This window comes from Porites lutea, chromosome 11 (genome assembly GCF_958299795.1).
Source record: "Porites lutea chromosome 11, jaPorLute2.1, whole genome shotgun sequence".
Lineage (NCBI taxonomy): Eukaryota > Metazoa > Cnidaria > Anthozoa > Scleractinia > Poritidae > Porites > Porites lutea.
Genome location: NC_133211.1, coordinates 4,854,208 through 4,874,348, shown reverse-complemented (window position 1 = coordinate 4,874,348; position 20,141 = coordinate 4,854,208). Strand labels below are relative to the sequence as shown.

The window sequence follows — 20,141 nt, the reverse complement described above, 5'->3', positions numbered from 1 at the left end:
AGATATTTTCCATAGCTTTATTATTTCATAAGAATGATGAGGGTATTCACTTGATCCATTGCATGTTTTAAAAGATCCCTCATTGAACTCCTTCCTCTCAGTCTCTGTCGTGCTGAAGATTCCTAGTGAGGCTATCCAGAGGTTAATTTTGGGAGTGGAACGGCAGTACATGTGATGTCTGTAGCTGAATACAATAAATGGTTACACATAATCTGGTTGCTAACAGTAACAAAAAACTTAAAGCAACCTTATTTCAGGGTTCAAATTCCCCTTGGCAACATCGATTCAAGTACTTATGAGTGGCAGTGTTGAGAAATGGTAATTATCTTTACTCATGTAGTCACATCGATGCATTCGCATCTTCCCTCGTGCTCCGGTCGTTTTGGTTGTTTTGAATGCGTTAATAGATCATTTATGTGAGCACTCGAAGCTAAATCATTTTACATCATAGTTCATCGTTTTCAGTTAAGATGCACTACCACCCCGCATCGGTGCACCGATAACTTCGTTTTCACGAAAACCAGTTCGCTTCATTATGCTAAGCTCTTTTAATTAAGCCCTTATCGCAGATTTTTTCGTCTGTAAGTCCCACTCGACAGGTACCTGCCATACGAGAGCAAAATACCAGAAAAGTTATTTCTAATTTATAAGCTCTTTCTGCTAGAAGATATCTGTAATCCGCCTATAGTTAAGAGGGAAAACGGGAATTAGAAGGAGAATTCAAGAAGACAGATGATTTGGTTACAGTAAAGGAAAGACTTCTACAGCAATACTAAGGTATAGTCCATGCATTTATGATTGTTTAGATGTGATTGAAAATAAGAACGTATTTCGTGCGCTCTTGATCTTGCTTTGACTACTCGCAGAGGAAGGATGTAACACTAATTGGAAACGGATTAGAAATAAAGAAAATTCCTTTATTCGTTACGAACAGCGTGTCAAAGCAATATCTGTACTTGCATGCTGTTACGAAACACTGGCAACCTTGAGCTTTCGACTGTATCAAAAGACATTATTTGTGAAGAATATTAATATGTGGAAAATTACAATAACCGTCTTTGAATTGCTATGTTTACTCCAACATGCTAAATCTACATCACTAAGTGAGCGTCACCAAGTCAATTTCATCGCTTTTGACTACTCTCTTTTGATTTGAAGAATCCACTATGTATTGGAAGTGTGCATGGATTGCTGCAAATGTTTTCTGCATGGCTGTTGTAGTATTGTCCGATCCAAAGACGGCTTCGAAAACGTCTAAACGAGGTTTGTCAAAATTACTTACCATAGTGAGTAACGATATGCTGCGAATATCCATGTGTTTTGCACAGGCCACCCGGCTTAACAAATTTTCACGAATGTACTGTATTTGTCTTAATAGCCTTGACCGGAGCAATCATTGCTCCGGTCGAGGCTATTTAGAAAACTGCACTGAAGGGGAATAAAGTCAATTAACCGTAGTGCTATTTGATAACTTTTTCTTGGTTTTAAGCGTTTCACTGTTTGGGTCTGAAATAGGGTAGGGAAAATCTCATATTTCGGTCCGGACTAAGGCAAGAGTTTCAGAAAATATGCTTACACCTCAGCTGAATTTTCACAAAGTACCTTCCGGGACTCGTACTCGTAGTCATATCTTAAGGTCCTGACTCCTCAGGGGTTAAACGTTTTTAGTAGTGTTTGCTATGTGATTCAATTATTTCGGACAAAGAGCTATACCAAGACATGGGAATTAATCCACAAGAGTAGTTCCATGGCATTACTTTTCTAACTACCGATGTTTCTGTGCCTTGGTTTCAACTATTAAATCTTAAATATCTTTTCCGTTTTTAGATGATATAATGGGACTTCATCTAGGGCTTGGGGACGACCTGTTGGGCTCAAATGTTGAAACTAACCTGTTGAAGGATGAAGAAAAACAAGAGGACACAGATCAAAGAGCTGCATTTCCTGTAATGGACGCATTCAAGGAACATACACTGCTGACTGCTGATGATCTCAAAGATAAGGTAGAGAACAGTTATTCCGACCAAGGGGGAATTCGTGAGGCGGTGGACAATGCGCTGAAGAAACTTCACAAGAAGAAACAACGGGCAGCTGCTGCTGCTGCACATCCTGCTGCTGGTGGTAGTCAGTATCATGCTGTTACTGCTAAGGAACTGATCGATGAAGTCGTTCAGAAGGAAATCGCAAGCCATTTGGGCAGCGATGCCACTCAGCAAGTGCATGACACTGTTGCTGCAGGTAGCGATGAAACGAAAGGAAAAGTGCATGAGAAACTCGAAGAGATCTCTAACTTGGAAAGAAGGCTTTTTTCTCTCATTGACGAAGTGAAAGGATATTTGTCGAAAAAGAAAGGCGATCAAGGGGACAGCGAACAAGACTCAAACGAAGACAGCGACAGTGACTTAGATAAGATCACTATAGACAAACGAAGCGAGATTCCGTTCAATATCGATCGATTTCGAAGGAATGTCTCGCTAGTTGAAGACTTCATCCGCGACGCCCTTAAAGACGACTTCACCATCAATTCCAGTGCATACGATGGCAGCGTAGAGAACAATGAGGACGCAAAACAAGGGGACACAAGAGATCTTCTTGGGAAAAAGGAAATGCAGGAAGCGCTTCTAAAGCAAGCAGTTCCCGGAGAGATTGAAGACATTCCGGTGTCAAGCTTAGAGCGGGATATTGATGAAAATGATACGCTTGCTAGTGATCATGGCATTGGCCGTGATGCCTTGGTCGACTCTCCTTTCTCCTCATTAGACTACAAGAAAGTTACTGGCAAACGGTCCAGGCATTATATATCCTGAAGATACAACCTATTGGACTGTACTAGATGTTTAATAACTAAAACGAATTTGTGGAAATCCAGTAAGGAGCTAATTTTGTTCATGGACTCTCCTTTCTCCTCATTGGACAACAAGAAAATTACTGGCAAACGGTCTAGGCATTATATAGCTTAAAAGTACAAACTATTGGACATCTACTGGACTTTTTATGATGAACCCAAAGTGTGAAAAAGAAGTAAGGACCTATTTTCGTTCATTTACTGAAAGCTTTAAATCCAGAACGTTGTTAAACTTTAAAAGTAAACAAATAGAAAAGTGAATTTTTTAAGTCAAGGAAAGGAAAAGAGAATTTTAAAAGTAAAAAATGAAAAGAATATAATACGTAGGTAACTCAGATCCATCCCATCTCTCACCAGTGCCTAAAACAATTGCATGTGAAATTGATTTGCGCAAGGTTCTTAAAATCTTTAATATGCTGCTGAGATATTATATTTCGCTGCTCGGACAAGATCGCTTTCTCAGGCAGGATTAAAACTTAAGTTATATTGCCTAAACAAAGGGGAAAATGACCTAAAGATTACTTAGCATACGGTAAAGAAATCGCTTTATTTTCAAAATTTACACGTAGTTATAGTTATACCGCTCTGGCCGCAAAGTGTGATTTGAGCTCGCTGTTCACGCGAGCCGAACAGGCCCCCAAATGCACAGGGCCAGATCAGAGAATTTGAAAAACCTGTTGTTGAAAACCAATGATTTATTTCGATCACGTCAGGAGGGAGTCATAAACTAAGGCCTGGGCACTAGAGCAGATATTGGCGAATGAAAATCCGATGTGTCTGGCCATCGTGACGTCACGTTCAAGCCCGCCCGGGAAGGTTTGAAAGAAGGTAAACAAAATGCTTGTCGTGAAAAGTTCACGGTCCAATTTCTCAGTAACAGTAGAGCAAATCATTTCAACCACTAAAGCGAAGCTACAGATGTTATCATTTAAAGTATCAATAACGGAATTTTAACCTGAAAACAAAAAACACACTGGCCACAAGACTCAAAAGTGTTGACAAACGCTCCTACCGATCGATAAAAATCATCACCAAGATCATCTTTAATGGCCTGTAACTCTGAAACGCCACAATACTGTGCTTGGAGACAAAAACATAAGTTACAGAGGTCAAAACTCTTTCTCATTTTTGAAAAATTAAATCTCATAACAATTTCATAAAAATGATCAGTGGCTTTAAACACTACTTTCCGCAGGTACCTTGCGAGTCAGCCGCGAAGGGCAAGAGAAATAAGCCAGTTAATCCAACAATAAAGCTCTCGAATTGAAACGAGTAATACGATTAATTCGAGGGTATCTTTTTATGTCAATGTTTGGACTTGAGAGGGGCTTGAATACAGTTTAAGTCTACAAATTGCCTAAGAAATATGTTACACCCATACTACGTTTATAGCCAGTTGGGCTGACGCAAGATTCTACAGGAGCCTTCCACTGAAAACAATACCTTCAAGAAAAAATCAGAATCAAAACAATGGCGTTTATAAATAGGTGGAAAATATCTCAGAATTGGGAACAGAACGCTAAGGCTAGTGACTCGGCGATTTGAACATTTTCACTTCGAACCTGGACAGCGACATTGAAGCTTACTTGAAAACGGCTTACGACCTGAAGAGACAGTTCTTGAAGGTACCAAATCGTGTATCAATGAGAGGACAAATATTCTGTCAAGGTTCAGCTATACCGTTCAATCTTCCCCCCAAAAAAATGGTAATAAGGACGCCTTTAAAACTGGTCAATAAACGCTCGAAATCTGGAGTAACTGTTTCCGTGGGGGTCCGCATATTCCAACTATCAGTGCAGATTCAAGCATTTCACCTAAACTACACTGTACATGCTTGGATTGCCGAAGCTATTCGGGTGTAAGTTTTTCGTTGGTAAATAATAATTGCTCCATTTGCTCCTCAGAGGTAAGTATATAAGGAAACTATTTCCCAAGTCTGTTGTTATGTGGGAGTATATCTACCTCACTTGAAATTATGCTTCTAGAGCTGATACCCAAGTATCCCAGCAACAAAATACTTATAGTGTAAATCTTTTATTAACACTTTTTCTTTACTTTCCATGGAACTATGCAAGATAATCTTACTAAATAAAAGAAAAGGTCAGGAAAAATGTCTAGACAGGTCATATTACTTAAGACAGTACAAGAAGCACTAGAGCTGGACAAAAATAATCAAATTAAACAAAACATTTTGGGTTGTAGTTTCACGTCACTAAAAAATACAACTGGAAATCTGTCTGCATTCTCAGGCTAAAGCTTTCAGTGATGAATTGACTTGAAGGCTATGGTGGTTAAAACACATTATTCATTATTTTTCTTCTAAAATCCTGTCTGTGAGCAGTTTCACCAAAATAATTTCTAGGTATAAATCCTCATCACATTATCAATAACAAAAAAAAGAACAAGTAGATGATCAAATGTTATGTTCTGGAGTGACCATAAATTTTTTGATCGAACGATGATGTAGAGGCCAAGAGAATAAGTAATAATGAGAGGCCTGCCAGTCTAGTCTCCAATTCTGTTTACATGTAACAGATGTAAGCTTGGAAACGTCGTTGGTCTAAGTAGTGTTAATCCTGTAGAAAAAACAGAAAATGATTAGCATTACCAATACACCTTTCTAGTCCATACCACCATAGATACTACTGAAAACCTGTTTACGATTTATATACTGTTTTGTACTGCAAAGCACACTGCAAAACGAAAGTAAACCGACAGATAACCTGAGATCAGGCGTAATTTTTTTTTTGCTTCTTTGTTTCTTTGGCTCGAGAGGGAAAAAAAATAACACCTGATGCATTCATTTAACAAGCTCTTAACCGCCCCCTAATTTACATAATGTAACGTCTTCTTGACCTGTCATGTTATTAGCCAATAAGCGTTTACCATACGGGAATCATATTTTAATGTCTCTTTTGAAATAAATTTTAGGGAAAAGAACATTTTTAAGTACGTCCATGTTCAGATGGTGCTTCCTAAAAAAAATTTTTAAATGTGTTGTTTTTGTGATGAAATACTGCTAGCTGGAGCTGCCATACCTTTATTTAACAGCTACAAATAATAAAGAATTTACAGGTTAGAGCTCGTTGACTTCGAAAGCAGTGAAAAAAAAATTAGGCTGACACAACATATTTTACGAACTGAAAGGTGTTGTGAAAGCGAAGATTGCTCAGAATAATTCGCAGGTTTCTGAAGGAGGAATTACAGTCAATCAAGGTCAAGATTCCATTCATGAATTGATTATTTGAAAAGTGAACCCGTTTGTCGTTTCTGTAACTTGTAGCCAGTATCAAATTGCATTCAAATGATCAGTGAACTTTTGACTGCAACTTTTTAGTATACAATGAGATGGAAAATATGAAATTTCTATTTACGCATTCTTCAAATTCAAGAAAACTGAACCGGCAGAAATTTTATAACAAACTCGCGTGTGAATTCACTGCTCATTACGCAAGCAAAAATGCAGACTGAAATCAACCACAACTAACGGATGGTGGCATTTTGGCCAATTGGAGCAGCGCAAATCATCCGCATTGTTTCCTATCCAATCAGAAAAAAGTCCAGATTCTGGCTTTTTTACATGTGATCCGACAAAGAAATGTATCATGCCATCTTCCGGTGAGAGACATAAAGGGATAATAGGGAGAGGGCATGATCTCAGGCTAACCGACAGTTGGAAGCGCTGTTAGCAATTACAAAGTTCAGCTAGTGGATGACATTTCTCATGAATTGGATGGAATGCCGTTGAGAGTTTCTTTTAACAGGTCCATTGGTTTGAAAATAAAATTAATAAATACAGAGTACTAGATGGAAGAGAGCGGTTTAAATCAAACCTAGAACTACAACTACTAATTCCCTGCCATAAGGTGCTTTTAACAAACTACTTGGCTCGGGAAGGGAAAAAATTAGTGGTGTTAATGTTAAATTCACCGCTAAGTCTCAGGGATCAGGAGGCCGGGGTTTCAATTGACTGATGCATTATACTACCAGATGTTGAGAGGGTATTGAAAGTGAAATACAGTGTACATATGTGTACACATGCAGGCTTGATAGTGCGGTTTAAAATTATCCTGTTGGTCTCTTGTTTCAAGAGTGTTACCCCCCACCGCCGGGGCTTTCCTAATATATAATTTAACTTTCAGAAGGTGTACAAAAATTTACAAGGGCTAAACAAATATTTAGATTAAATATGGTACGTAGTGCCTCAAAAAGAGTGAACTTCTTCACGATCGGGCTTTTACGAGGTCATAATAAGCTTAACAACTCAGTATACTTCTATACGTCTTACTGAAGAACCGAAATAACTACAAAACAGCTCATTTATAACAAATTTTCGTAACCAACCTCACTTCAACAAGATTGCAAAATTATAACGGAGGAAACTGATTCGAATAAATACACTGATCATTTTTGTGGTTCATTCCCTGACATTTATTATATGCTATATGGATTCTGTGAGATATAAACTACTTTGGAGCAAAGCTACAAGTTTTCTCATGCTTTTTATCCAGGGAAAAACGGGTTTTTGTCGAGCGAAAGGTCGCACCGCACCCCCATAATTTTCCTAACTTGGAGACTCACCTAAACCCTTCAGAAACCTTTTTTGCAGAATTTTCACGTAGTAATCAAAATGCACTTACCTCTTCCGTTGGAATATAAGGTAATGGTATCCTCGATCAAAAGAGAAACCACATTGCTGCTTCATGACACGGGAAAAAATAAGCTCAAAGTGTTCACATGAAAAACAATAACACCGCCATTTTCGAAAATTCTGCTCGTCGTACGCTTCACTTTGCTGTGACGTCACGATGGCCAGGCACATCGGACAGCCGCGCTCACGAGTTTATGACTCCCTCCTGGATCACGTTATCCACGCGTTACAGTTTCGTCACGCATCATATATGCCGCAGACCTCAGGACAGAGGGCTCTTAAAGAATACATAGTCAGGAAAGTTATGCACCCACGAAGTTGCGAAGAAATGGCCAAGCAGTTCTTTATTTTCAAAATGCCGGAGTCGGAAATCTGTTCCGAATGGCCATAAAGATCCGGAATTAGGCTTATTCAATTGTGCGAAGCGATGAGGGTATATATACGTACAAGGTAAGACATTAAAAAAAAGTAATTCATGTGTTCAAACTGGGCTCCTGTGGACCCTGTGCCTTAAATTCAAAGAATGTCCTGAAACTCCAGTTTCCTGTGAATGAGCTTTGCAGTTAAGTATTATTTTGACAAAAAAGAACGACAATTAATTTTCGTTGACCATTTCCAAAAAACTCCCCTGGTAAAACAATAAAAAAATCAATGGAACGAACTTGTTTACTCTCTAAATACTCCTATGTCAAGGCTCTTTGTGAATCACTGTCAACACCTTGACACTCCGTCTGTTCATCGGCTTATTCTCCTCTTGTTAACCCTCTTAACCCTAATATCAAAATTCAAATTCTCATTTGTTGTCCTTATTTGTTTTCAGCAGAAGTAGTGGGGGGAATTTATCTTAGTAGGTATCTATAACTAAAAAGTATAAGATTAATCTTCCCTGACCATAACCTCAATTGTTATGACCACGCGGTTTTATAAAACGTTGATATAAGGGGAAATTTCATACTGACCACTCCTTAGGCTTTAAAGGGTTAACTAGTTTATCTGGTTCATCCTACTTTTAAGAGGATCTCTGAGTTCGTCCTTACGAATACATCTCCAAATTTTTTTATATGCCACCAAACTCTGGAATACGATACAAATTTAATCTTAGCATGTTTAAAGAGAAAGCAAAAAGCACATCTTTACTTCATGTTTACGATTTTAATATATTTTAAAATTTAATGTTTTAAAAATTTTATCAACATTGAATTCTTGTATTTCCAAACCCTATTTATTTATTGTAAAGCGCTAATGGTCTATAAGAAATAATTTACTATTACTATTATTGTTATTGTTACTATTATTCTCATTATCATCATCACTTCGCTGTCTGCTTATGCCCATGTGCTACAAAATTCAAATTTTCTCAAGAAAAAACACTAAATGCCTGTCGGGAGATTCCAATAGATAGTAGGTTGGCGGTGCGCGGTCTGCATGCTTGTGGTGCTAACTTTCAATTTTGTGATGTCAGAATTAAAAGAAATACTTAGTTCCGCACGCGAAATGGAATGCGCGAAAGAGGTCTCTTGTGTTAAATAGGGTAACGAAATGAACGAATTTTGACTTAAACTGGGTTGGGGTTTTGTGCCCTCGGCGACACACTTCTACGCAAACTTCCTTAAGTGGCCTCCTCCTCCAGGTAAGTGCCAGAAATTCCATCGTTGTCTTACTGATCTTACTTTTTTTTTGGCAAAAAACCAAACAAACCAGTGATGAAACTGGCTACAGGTGACAGTGGTAACAGTACGTAAAAGATGCAGAGACATATATTGTATCATTATACGATGTCTTCTTCATCTTAAAGGAAAAACAGGACAAAAAACAGGTGATAGGCCGACTTTGAGTTTATTCTCCTAGTCACGGTCTAAAGCGTTACTTTTAAAAAAATCTCGCTGAAATGGTAACAAAAAAGCTTATTCTTTCACTCAAAAAATACAGTAGCATCAAGAAGACTAAGCCGAAATTTGTGTGCAAGCATTTTCTGGATCGTTTGGTTTACCAGCAAGAATCGTGGTAATGACGAAGTGCAAAACTTGTGTGGTGACTAGCTCGACAGCGACGCTACTTTTCTCCTAAATCATTTCCCGAACTCATAGTTATTAAAAGCTCTAAAAAGCGGCGAATACTTCGAAGCCGCTCTTCCAATGACTTCATCGATAATATGATCAACTTTGCTTTATCCTGAAGAGGGATAGCAGCTAACGCCCACCATTCCCAAGAAGAACCATTAGAACTAGACACTGGGCTCTCCGAGTTAATGCGAGGCATAGGTCCAATTGCATTTGTTATACAATTCTGCTGCATTTGAGTTAAACTGTTAAACCAAAGTTCCAGCAATTTTCCGCAATCGTTGTTTAGTGCTTCGAGTTCCCTTTCTTCAGCGCATGAGGTTGGTATTTCATCGTCGAGCCATTCAACCTTCGCAGTGTTATACCCGTCTCTATAAACACGTGAAATGACGCGGAATCTTCTCCTGGCCGTAGTCTGAATTATACAGCGTCCGTCAGGAAGCGCCTCCATGTTCTCGATGTAAAGCATGGTACCATATTCCGAGAATCCACAGTCCGGGTCGCTCATGCACATGCCAAACATACGGGATCCTAGCTCAACACATCGTCTTATCATCAGGCGGTAACGAGGCTCGTAAATGTGTAGAGGGTACTTCAGAGAAGGGAATGCCAGCATGCAAACAAAGATGGGAACATCAACGCTATCATCGACCCCGCACCTGAAACAAGATTTAACGTTTTATCAGCATCATTCAAAACAACACAAAACAGTTCGAAACATTCTACGTAGGCTAACTTCAAACAGGAAAAGTCAGATGAACTGAGATGAGATGTATACAAAAGCTAGAAATATGGTCAAGTGCTAAGTGGCCAATCTGGTTAAGACTCATTCGTGATGAGGTTCATGTTAGAAAAGCGAAAGCACATGACTGCTTAATTTAAGAACAGAGAATGTGTAAACGATTGTGATTGATGGCCAGTGTAACTTTTGGGATCATGAAAAGAGCCAAAATGGCATCTAAGATTGTGTTAGCGAGAGCCGGCCGCGGCGTGCTCGTTGGCACGCTGACTTTCCCCTGCAACGGCTTCATTGCGCTAATTTTAAGAGTTTTAGCTGAATTTCTGGTGTAATTTGTGTTCGTGGACACTCTAGTGTCTAATTTCTAATTGCGTTTTAATTGATACTCATTCCCCTCCAGCGATGGACTTGTAAGTTACTGGTTTCGCACAAACTGCCCATCATGGAAATGACACACTGCATTAGCGATAAGCTTAAGATTATAGCATTTTGTTATGTAATTTTTCAACGTAGCTATTTGTTAGAAAACACGACGTATGGTCGCTGTTGCTTAGCATCCATTGACATGTGACGAAATCGCTCTCAAAACTTTTCCACAAATTATCGAGATATATTAAATTGTTTTTGTTGAAAGGACTATTAGTACGGTACGATAGTGAACACCCCTCATTTTCCTACACACTAGAAACTCGAAATGGAATACATCCTAATTCAGATTACATTTTAAGAAAATGCATGTAAAAAATGGTGCGACAGTCGCGTAACGTTCTGTTCGAGGGTTTTTCACGCTGACGTGTTTCGAAAAAGTAAGTTGCATAATAGAATTATTTTTACGTGTCAGGCTATGTGAAGTTTAGTTTTGAGTTCATGCCTAAATGTAACAAAAACGCCAGCCGAAATGAAAGTCAAAGGCGCATAAAATTTGCCTTGAGTTTACTAACATTAAGATCCTATATCATCGGCCACCAGGTTAATGGGTTGTATTGATACGTTCGTCTCGCTCAGTGATATTTTGAGGAACACGTGCAATCAAAATTAAAGCCGGCGTCGTTTAAATTAAAAGCAATCAGGAATGATTACAATGCTGAAGAGTCTAAATTTGCATTACAGATGGTAGTTTCAAGGGGCACGACTCGGTTTCTGCATCTTGAGAAAGTTAGATCGATTTTTCTAGTTTGATGGAAATCCTTAAAATATTTCTTTTAAAAAAATACAAACAAACAAACGAGGAATATTAATCTCTAGGGAGACTTTTCGACATGGATTACGCACGACAAATTTCTAGATAAGTATATACGTTTCAAAACTGTGACTCAAAACTTCTCTTTTAAGAATTTGTCCACAGTTATTGTGCTGTATCCTCGGGACTTTTGTCACCGGCAGCTACTCTTTGTCAGCCTTGTTGCCCTAGGCTACACGACTAATCCTTACCGATCTTACCCAATACAGGATTTTCAATTCCTGTATTAAAGGGCGCTTTACTAAAATGTTTATACACGTACCACCGGGCAGTTTCGCAGTGAAATCCCCCGGGGTACTTTCATGTACCAGGGAAAAGATTATGGTTTTGACGTACTGCCGCCTTTAACAAGAGTATTACTTTGGCTTTGTGATCCTTTTGATAAGGTCATGCATCAAATCGTAATTTTAAAATTCACCGATGTAAAGTAAAAACCGAGCCAATCGTTTAAGAATTAGAAAAATATGCATTTACAGAAGTGAAAGAAAAACTGCCTTTTTATACGAATCTGCGTCATCGGTTTTCCTTGAAGTGTTTGTTATCCAGATTTTACCATCTTTTTTTACTTTGGGGAATCAAAGGGTGTAAAGTTTCAATTCAACTGTCGCGTTATTTATGCGTGTTAGAAAAGAGGCGATGTATGAAAGGCCGCACGTAAACGTAAAAGGGGCGAGGTTCAACCATTACGTTTACACGCTACCTTGCATACATTACTCTATTTATTTACGCGCGTTAACTTTAAATGCGTTCGCACGTAAAAATTGCGCGACGGTGGCAATCTACCTTAACGCTAAGTACAGACCCTTGATCAATAGATTGTTTTTCCAAAGCACCTACAACCTGCAAGACTAAACACTTAATGTAATCCCGTGTCCTCAAAAGACAGAAAATGCCCATATAGTTTTTTTGGCAGTACCGCCACAGGTATGGGACTTCAAAGGACATTAAGAAACACTTGCTGACCACAGAGCCGAACCTCGAAGTGCGTTAACCGCAAAGGTTTGTTTACGTGTGCCAGTCAACGTGAGTGGCTTTTTCGTCGAATTATATTCTTACAAATGAAGGATCGTAGCATATTCTTAGTCACGTTCCTGTACACATGTTTTTACGGTCACCTGCACGTTTTTCTCGCGAGCCGGAAACTTATGCGAGACGACTGTTTCATTTTTTTACCGGCAATGTTCGCGACAATAATCATGTATTGAGATAAATTAACGGAGGTTATAGAAGTTGTTTTTGTCTGTCACTTTGCTCTAATACTGATGAAATGAATCGATACGACCGGGTAATTGAGCTAGCTCGGTAATGTTTTGGGCCACATTGTCCAGTAATCATTAGCTATTTCCATTAGTTACAATAGAACAAGTCCATCTGCTCAGTTTGTCTTTCTTCGCTTAATCATTGCACAGAAGACGGACTTCGGCGTCGACTTTAAATGATGAATTAGCTTTTAAGTTGTTTTTCGCTTCAGTAATGATGTGAAAACTCGTTGCAATATATCGAAAACCCTGCCAAAAGATTCCTGAGAGACTAATAAACAGTAAGCCATCGTCCATTAAACTCTATTTTTGCTTTAACTACTTTTTTAAGGAAAGCCCGCTCAAATATTATGCAATCACTTTCGGAACTTACCCTTTCCAACTCGCTTTCTCTTTGGCGAACCAACTTTCCCTCGCCGCGTATTCGTCAGGGAATAGTTTCTCGGTGATCTCTTTTATGACGTTGGTAACTTGATAGTTCCTGGCAACTACACAGTCGAGAGGCTGACGGCAATAAGGGCAGTCAGGCTTGAAGTCCAAGCTTCTTTGCAAGCAATCTCGGCAAAACGTGTGGCCACAAGTTGTGGTGACTGGTTGAAAGAGAACACTGTAGCATATCTCGCACGTCAAATCGTCCTTTTCTCGCCTAATGGACTCTTGCATCGAGTCTTCACACTTTGTCGTAATGGATTCTTGCTCTAAGTCTCCCTCCTTTCTCGTAATAAATGTTTCGCCCGCGTTTAGATTGGAAAGTTTTACGCGTTTTGATGGGAAGGTATTTTCTGGTGTGGACGATAGAGTACATTTTTCTGATGGACGTTTTAGATCAGTCTGTTTTCCCTGGTAAGAATCAGACCGAACAGAAGAAGGATTGCTGCTGATGATTGATTTCGTGCTTTTTAAAACACGTGAATTCTTTTCAATATTGTCACTTTCCGATTCGTTACATACTTTATTTTCCGTGTTCTTGGAACGTTCGCTTGTCAATTCAGTCGCATAGTGTTCCGCGATTCCCTCTTTACCAAGAACACACCTTTCCGATCGTAAAACCTCAGTCAGACTCGACAAAAGTTGTACATAATATTCCGAAGTGGTCGAGTCAAGACCAACACAGCGCCCGAAATTTAATGCAGCTTCCTCGTGGTTGTCCATAGCGACCGAAATCAGCCCTCTCTGATAGAAGGCCTGAGGAAGAAAAGGCCTTAGCATGCAAGCCAATTCAGCGTCTTTCAGTGCCTGGCCGAACATTCCCATCTGATATAGCGCTTGACTTCGCCACTTTAATGCCTTAAAATTCAAAGGTGAATTTTTTAGAACACCCGACAGAGTTTCAACTACTTTTCTTTGTTCTCCATCTTGTAGTCTGCCCCGCTGGATATCTTCCAGTTTCTTCACGTCACTTTCATATTCGTGCGGAAACCATTTTTGAATTAGATAAGTAACAAGTACGTTTACGGAACGCTGCTGTATATTGCTTTTAGATCCACATTGTTTACAGTCGATGTTAGCCAGAATCTGATCAACATTGTCCGACAAAATGCAGTCCTTACATAACGTGTGTCCACAGGTTAACGTGATAGGTGCAACGTAAAAACAGCTACAAAGCGGACAGTGCAATAATGCTGTTTCCTTGCATCTCATCATTTTATTTGCTTTCTCTTTCAGAAGAGCTCGCCTTTGAAAATCCACTATCGAGCAAGCAATTGTTGGTTTTACCATTTCTATACAACTGTCACTAGCCATATCAAAAGAATGTCCTTGAAAAATTTCGTGTATTTCAGAGTCACACTGTGGCTGCTGGCTTTCCCTTGACTGCCTACCATGACTGATTTTCTCTGCGCCTTCGTTTAGGTTCTCCTCCGTGAGCGAAAACTGTGGCTCTTCTTTGGGACGCTGCTCCCCTGATCCTGAACTGAGCTCGCTGTAAGCTTCCAACGGCTCCGTCATTAGCGATAAGTTATAAATACTCGGCCGTAATAAAATTAAAATTCAACCGAACAGGTAGAAAAATATTCATTTCAACTCTTCTTCCACCGTTACAGCTGTTTTGTAACTGATAAATACAGTACTGTGGCCGAAAACGACAAATGGTGTTTCAAGCACTTCTTGCTCAAAAGAAGGAAGTAACTTGACATTCATTCGGCGCAGAATGAGTGAAAATCATTGTGTTTCGGTTTTGATTACCGGCTGTGCTTTACTTGTACTTATGTAATCGTTCTTATATAATCACGCGTGCATGACCGTACTCACGTGTTTGATAAACAGAATTTAAATTAAGGCAGTGTAGACACCAGTAAACTACGGCCATCTCAACTGTCCGTCAGTTCTTTTTTTGCGCACGCTTTTGATGATGCAAAAGATAAATCTTGGCAAAAATCATATTTACTTCTTCGCTAAGAGATTCACTTAAGGTTCTTAAAACAAACAATATTATGAAACTGGCGTAAATTACGTAACCATCCACACGTGGTTTTGTCTCTGTAGAGGAAATTTAAAAAAAGTGCGAGAATATTCAAAGGGATGAACAAAAGAAACAATAGACTTGAGCATGCCAATAAAGTTTTAAAATATCATGATCTCACCGCGAGTAACTTTGACAGCTTCTATCGAACACTATTATTTCAATGACATGTTTTGAAATATGGTAAGCTGAGAACAAACCTACTTGTCTGTATTATTTTTAACGAAACGAAACATTATCAGAAATGACCAAAAATGCTTAAGATACATAAAAAGTATGGTGTTCGTTTTGTATGTTGTTTTGTAGAACACCCCTAGAGTAGACAGAGTATAAGGGTGCTTTTCCGGGCTTGGTTTTCCTTACTCGACTATGTCCGATATCGCAGATTTATTACTTCAGTTTTTGCAACTTGCATACTTATGACCAATGATTAATCAGCTTAAAAAAGCTACCTACCCAAGCATTTTCATATCGTGCGGACACGCACAACTAATGACAGTCTTACAAACATGCGAAAATTTAACGAACGACAAGGAAAGAAGGCACAACAAAACCGATTGCCATGTTTTGTTTTTGTGTTTTTTGCTCTTGCCTCATCATAGGCTTTCTTACATGTAGCTGGTAGTGGGATTTTATTTACAGTGACGTAACAACACCGCCAATTATGTCTAAAATACTTTTTGAATGTGTATTCTCCTTTCACATTTCTCAAAATATTAAAAGAGCATCTTGTCGTTAAAAAATGCTTCTCGCCCGAGGAAAGGTGTTGGCAAATGGCGACGGAAAGTTTGCAGTTTCACTGAGAACTTTTTTTTTGTATACTTTTAAAATGTTTAGTAAGTCAGCTATGTGACCGCGCTGACCTGGACACTACTTTTGCCGGTTGGAAAAGAGTTTACCTCAACCCGAAATCAAATGTACGCGTCGGCTACATCTAGAAATCCGCTTCAATCTTGCCTAGTGTTTCTGTCGATCCTCGATCCTTTACGCAAAACCTCTTTTTTGAACAAACTTAACCCATCCCGGACATTATTTTATCATATTTGGTTAAAAACAGTATCCAAAGGAGCGTGAAAAGAAGAGGTGAGAAACGCGTAGGAGCCGGGCGGGAGAAATCGCTTTCGTTTACCAAAATAACAAAAGAAATGAATCAATAACATTGGCGAGCAAATAATCGTTATATGTATTTGGAAAATTGATGGAAAAGGTTACATGTGTTAGGAAAAATCAAGCTTTCTCGATCTTGAACCTTCGACAATTATTCATGCAGACTCCGTGTCCTTTCTCACCTCTGCTGATGATTGAATTCAGAAGTATTCGTCGATGTTCGGCTTTTCCTGGACAAATCCATCGGTGAATTCTTAATGGTATATTAAAAAATGTGTGCTCTCATGTGGCTTAGGGCCTATAATCACCGGTATGTTTTGAGTATTCCGGATACGCTTCTCACTTTCTGTTTCACGCGCGTGTCTTGTGACATGTAAATCAACTAAGAAATAGTATCTAATGCGCATGTGCATCAGCTGACTGTGTCCCTTTAAAATGTTTCAAACGTAAACAAAATTACGACCTTACCTTTGAAGTACTTTGCCTAACATTAATTTGTTAACTCGTTTGATCGCGTATAATTATTAATGCACAGTGGATGCACAATAAGGACACGAGAGCGACACGCGAGAGGGAAGAGGACATGCGTGGGAGACTTTTTCTCCTTGCGGCCTTCGTCGCCATTTCTCAGGCCTCTGCTATACAGACTTTTTTTTCGTAGATTTTATTAACCCTGTAAGCCCCAATAACCACATACAAATTCTCTAGAATGATCTTCTTACATTTGCTTAAAGTTGTAAAGAATTAGCTGATAAAGATGGAAGCATTTTCCCTAAGGTGATCATTTCATTAACTCTTGCAACCTTTTCTCTTGCAACCTCTTTACGTAAATATTGGGATTGGCGAGAAAATCCCCAGGAACAAGGGTGATGCTCGCATTCATGATACAGTCGAACCTCCACTAACGACCATCTCACAACGGAGAGTTTTTTTGGTGGACAGCCCATACATTGACTCTTGCTTAAACCTCTCAACAACGGCCATCTCTCTACAAACGGCCACTTTCTTCTGTCCCCAGAAAAGGGACAGGTGCATTTACTTTTTGATCAGAATCATCATCATCATCAATGTCTTCATGGACAAATCCGTCATCATTATCGTCATCATGCTGGGTGTCATCTTCGTCGTCTTTGCCATCATCAACATCAACATCATCATCATCATCATCATCATCATAATTTCTGATTTCTGGTTTTTCAATCGCAACCGTCAAGACCCTCGGTTTAGATGGTTGTGCTGCAAATTTGCAAAAAAAAAAAAACATGGACACAAAACCAACACATAAAAAAGTTGCTTCAAGTTGAACTTTTTTGCTTTGTATGAACTTATGCGGGCAATCTCTTTTAAACTTTGCTTACCTGTAAACATTCTGTTCCTGTGTGTAAAGTAGTAATAAGCCCTTGGCCTAAACGCTAATGGGGTCTTAGACAACCTTGATCGAAAACAATACAAACAATCAGCTGCAAACACAGGCACTAAACTGGTATATTTCATGTATCGCGGTATTTTGTTCAATACTTTGGCCTCTCCGACCAAACCTAATATAGCGACTTTGGGCCGTAAAGTAAGCAAAGGAGAATGCAGAAAGCAAAACGTGAAGGGCGTCTTTATTTCATGAAGTCACTTCTCAAGTGGTCTAAACGTGTACAGTCGAACCTCCACTAACGGTCACCCTTCCACAACGGCCACCTCTCTACAACGGTCAGTTTTTTTTGCGGACAGTCTATATACCGTAAAATTCCGAAAATAAGTCCCCCAAAATCGTAACGCAAAAAACCCTCTGTTAAATCGCCCCTCCGAATATAAGCCCCCGGGGGGGGGGGGGGCTTGTACTTGGAATTTGCCCTCGAGTACAAAGAAAAACAAAGCAAAAATGGCAAATTTCCTTCCCTTTACAATTTGGCCAATCGATTTTGAAACGCAAATTTCCCTCCGTAGATAAGCCCGTCCGAATATAAGCCCCTCCAAAAATATTAAGCCCCTCAAAAAGGGCCTTTGAAAAATATAAGCGCCGGGGCTTATTTTTCGGAATTTTACGGTATTTACTCTTGTTTAAACCTCTCTACAACGGCCAGTTTCTTCTGTCCCCAAGGTGGCCGTTGTGGAGAGGTTCAACTGTACTTTGTATTTTACAACGTTTCCAAGAAGAGCAGCAAGGGTGCCTTAGTTGTGAGAGCAGTCGCCTCGCACCAGTGTGTCCGGCTCAAATCCATTTGTAGGTTGAGTTTATGGTTGATTCATGCCCTTGCTCTGTGAGCACGGGTACTCCTGTCACGCCCTTTCTTAAAACGATAAAACAATATCTTAAATTTTATCACATAAACATCACTAAAATACCAGCTGAGCCTTCGCGGTAGGCGAAAACGTGACATCTTCACCGTTGCTGTGGTTACATAATAAATAACCCCTTTCACAGCAAAAACTAAATTAAATTGTAGTGCTTTGGTATTTCTTTGGCATTTTTCTAATAAATAGAACATTAGACGGCCGCTGGAGATACGAAATTTCGCGAACAACTGAATATTATTTAACCCTTGAAGAGAAATTTCGTATCTCCTCCGGCCATGTAATATCCTCTATGTAGGACATGCTCTTGTTCCAGTTTTTGGTTTTCAACACGTGACAAGGCGACCATGTTGGTGGCAATGCAATAAAATTCTTGACCATCAACGCGACCTCCTGCAAACGAGCAATAATATCTCCTACAGGTGTACCTTAAAACCGGCTGCCTTACAGAAGGAGAAACCACTGGGTACCAGAGGCGCGTAAATGATGGCATCACCTCACTTGCAAGGGTTACCGGAAGTTGTTTGTTATAACTTAGTTGATTCCAGCTCTGGTAGCTTTTGATCTGATCGACTCTTACAGCGCTACGAACTGATGAGACACATAACAGACAGACTAGACATAGTTATTTTATTAAGAATATATTTTGTACGAAAAATTGGTCCAAAAGTAAAGAACAAGAAAAGGAGTGTCCTAACCATGGTATGGGAGTGCGATTGTCCTTACATCCGACGGGTGTTTGTAGGTCTCAAGCGCATCAGCATTCAATTCTTATCGTGTGTAGTTTGTCCTTAAATGTAAGGGTGCGGTCGGATATGGTGTCGGGGTTGATCAGGAACGTTACCCTTAGCAGAACTTAATTGAGAGCCGCTCTCCAACCGTGGAGGCTTAAGAGGACTGTTCATTTGATTTTGTTGCAAAACCCATGACACAATGTGTTGAACACTAGATCTTCCTAGCAAGTGTTCGTGTAGTGTATGTCTTTGAGTGAACCCAGGCCAGTTAAGGCATGACTACCTAATTAAATATGCATATTTTAGCAAATGCTATTTAGAACGGTTTGCTTCCATCAGTGCTCCTGAAAAGTGAACTACGAATGTGGCTCAACGAAAAAAAACATGTGAAATGTGATTTCAGAGAACACGTGACATTGCTTCGTCAATGACGTCACAAAACACGTCTTCCTAAATGGGGAAGGGTTGCAAACCTTAATCTTAGGAATTTTCACTACCAAAATGTTACATAAACAGTGTAAATCGTAAATTCGCCTTGTATGATTGGAAATGTTATTCATCCTATTAGCTATTTAACCAATTAATAAGTCACGTGACCCTTTTCCCTTTATTTTATAACGTAAACACACACACAAGGCGAATTTATAAGAACCTTTTTAATAGCCTCTGAAATGTACCTAAAAGAACTTGTTGCTCCTTCATTATCCTTTCCCCATTATAGAGTAAATATTTTGACCGTTAATTCTCAATTATCAGTCA

General features: G+C 39.3%; 2 protein-coding genes across 3 annotated transcripts; one reads left to right on the top strand and one right to left on the bottom strand.

Annotated features, from left to right (window-relative positions):
- The first annotated feature begins 522 nt into the window (after positions 1-522).
- On the top strand, positions 523-3,894 carry LOC140951962 (uncharacterized). 2 transcript variants are annotated; one of them, XM_073401348.1, is made up of 3 exons: positions 523-777; positions 1,105-1,263; positions 1,828-3,894. In XM_073401348.1, the coding sequence occupies exons 2-3, from the start codon at positions 1,167-1,169 to the stop codon at positions 2,805-2,807; spliced, it is 1,077 nt and encodes a 358-aa protein (XP_073257449.1). In that variant the 5' UTR covers positions 523-777; positions 1,105-1,166; the 3' UTR covers positions 2,808-3,894. The 2 variants fall into 2 exon arrangements, with proteins under 2 accessions (XP_073257449.1, XP_073257448.1); XM_073401347.1 differs by having other exon boundaries at positions 525-777; positions 1,159-1,263; positions 1,828-3,891.
- A 5,419-nt stretch (positions 3,895-9,313) lies between these two features.
- LOC140951394 (LON peptidase N-terminal domain and RING finger protein 2-like) lies at positions 9,314-14,988 on the bottom strand. Its single transcript, XM_073400635.1, has 2 exons — positions 13,168-14,988; positions 9,314-10,215 (listed from the first exon to the last, which is right to left on the bottom strand). Exons 1-2 carry the CDS (start codon positions 14,739-14,741, stop codon positions 9,549-9,551), a joined length of 2,241 nt encoding a protein of 746 aa, XP_073256736.1. The 5' UTR covers positions 14,742-14,988; the 3' UTR covers positions 9,314-9,548.
- Between the last annotated feature and the right edge of the window lie 5,153 nt (positions 14,989-20,141).

Bases quoted from the DNA above. Each gene is read 5' to 3' on its own strand.
- LOC140951394 (XM_073400635.1), bottom strand. From the start codon at position 14,741: ATGACGGAGCCGTTGGAAGCTTACAGCGAGCTCAGTTCAGGATCAGGG. The intron at 10,216-13,167 runs GTAAGTTCCGAA...ATCTTGTTTCAG, and splicing joins GAGAAAGCGAGTTGGAAAGG to GTGCGGGGTCGATGATAGCG.
- LOC140951962 (XM_073401348.1), top strand. From the start codon at position 1,167: ATGTATTGGAAGTGTGCATGGATTGCTGCAAATGTTTTCTGCATGGCT. The intron at 1,264-1,827 runs GTTTGTCAAAAT...TTCCGTTTTTAG, and splicing joins TTCGAAAACGTCTAAACGAG to ATGATATAATGGGACTTCAT.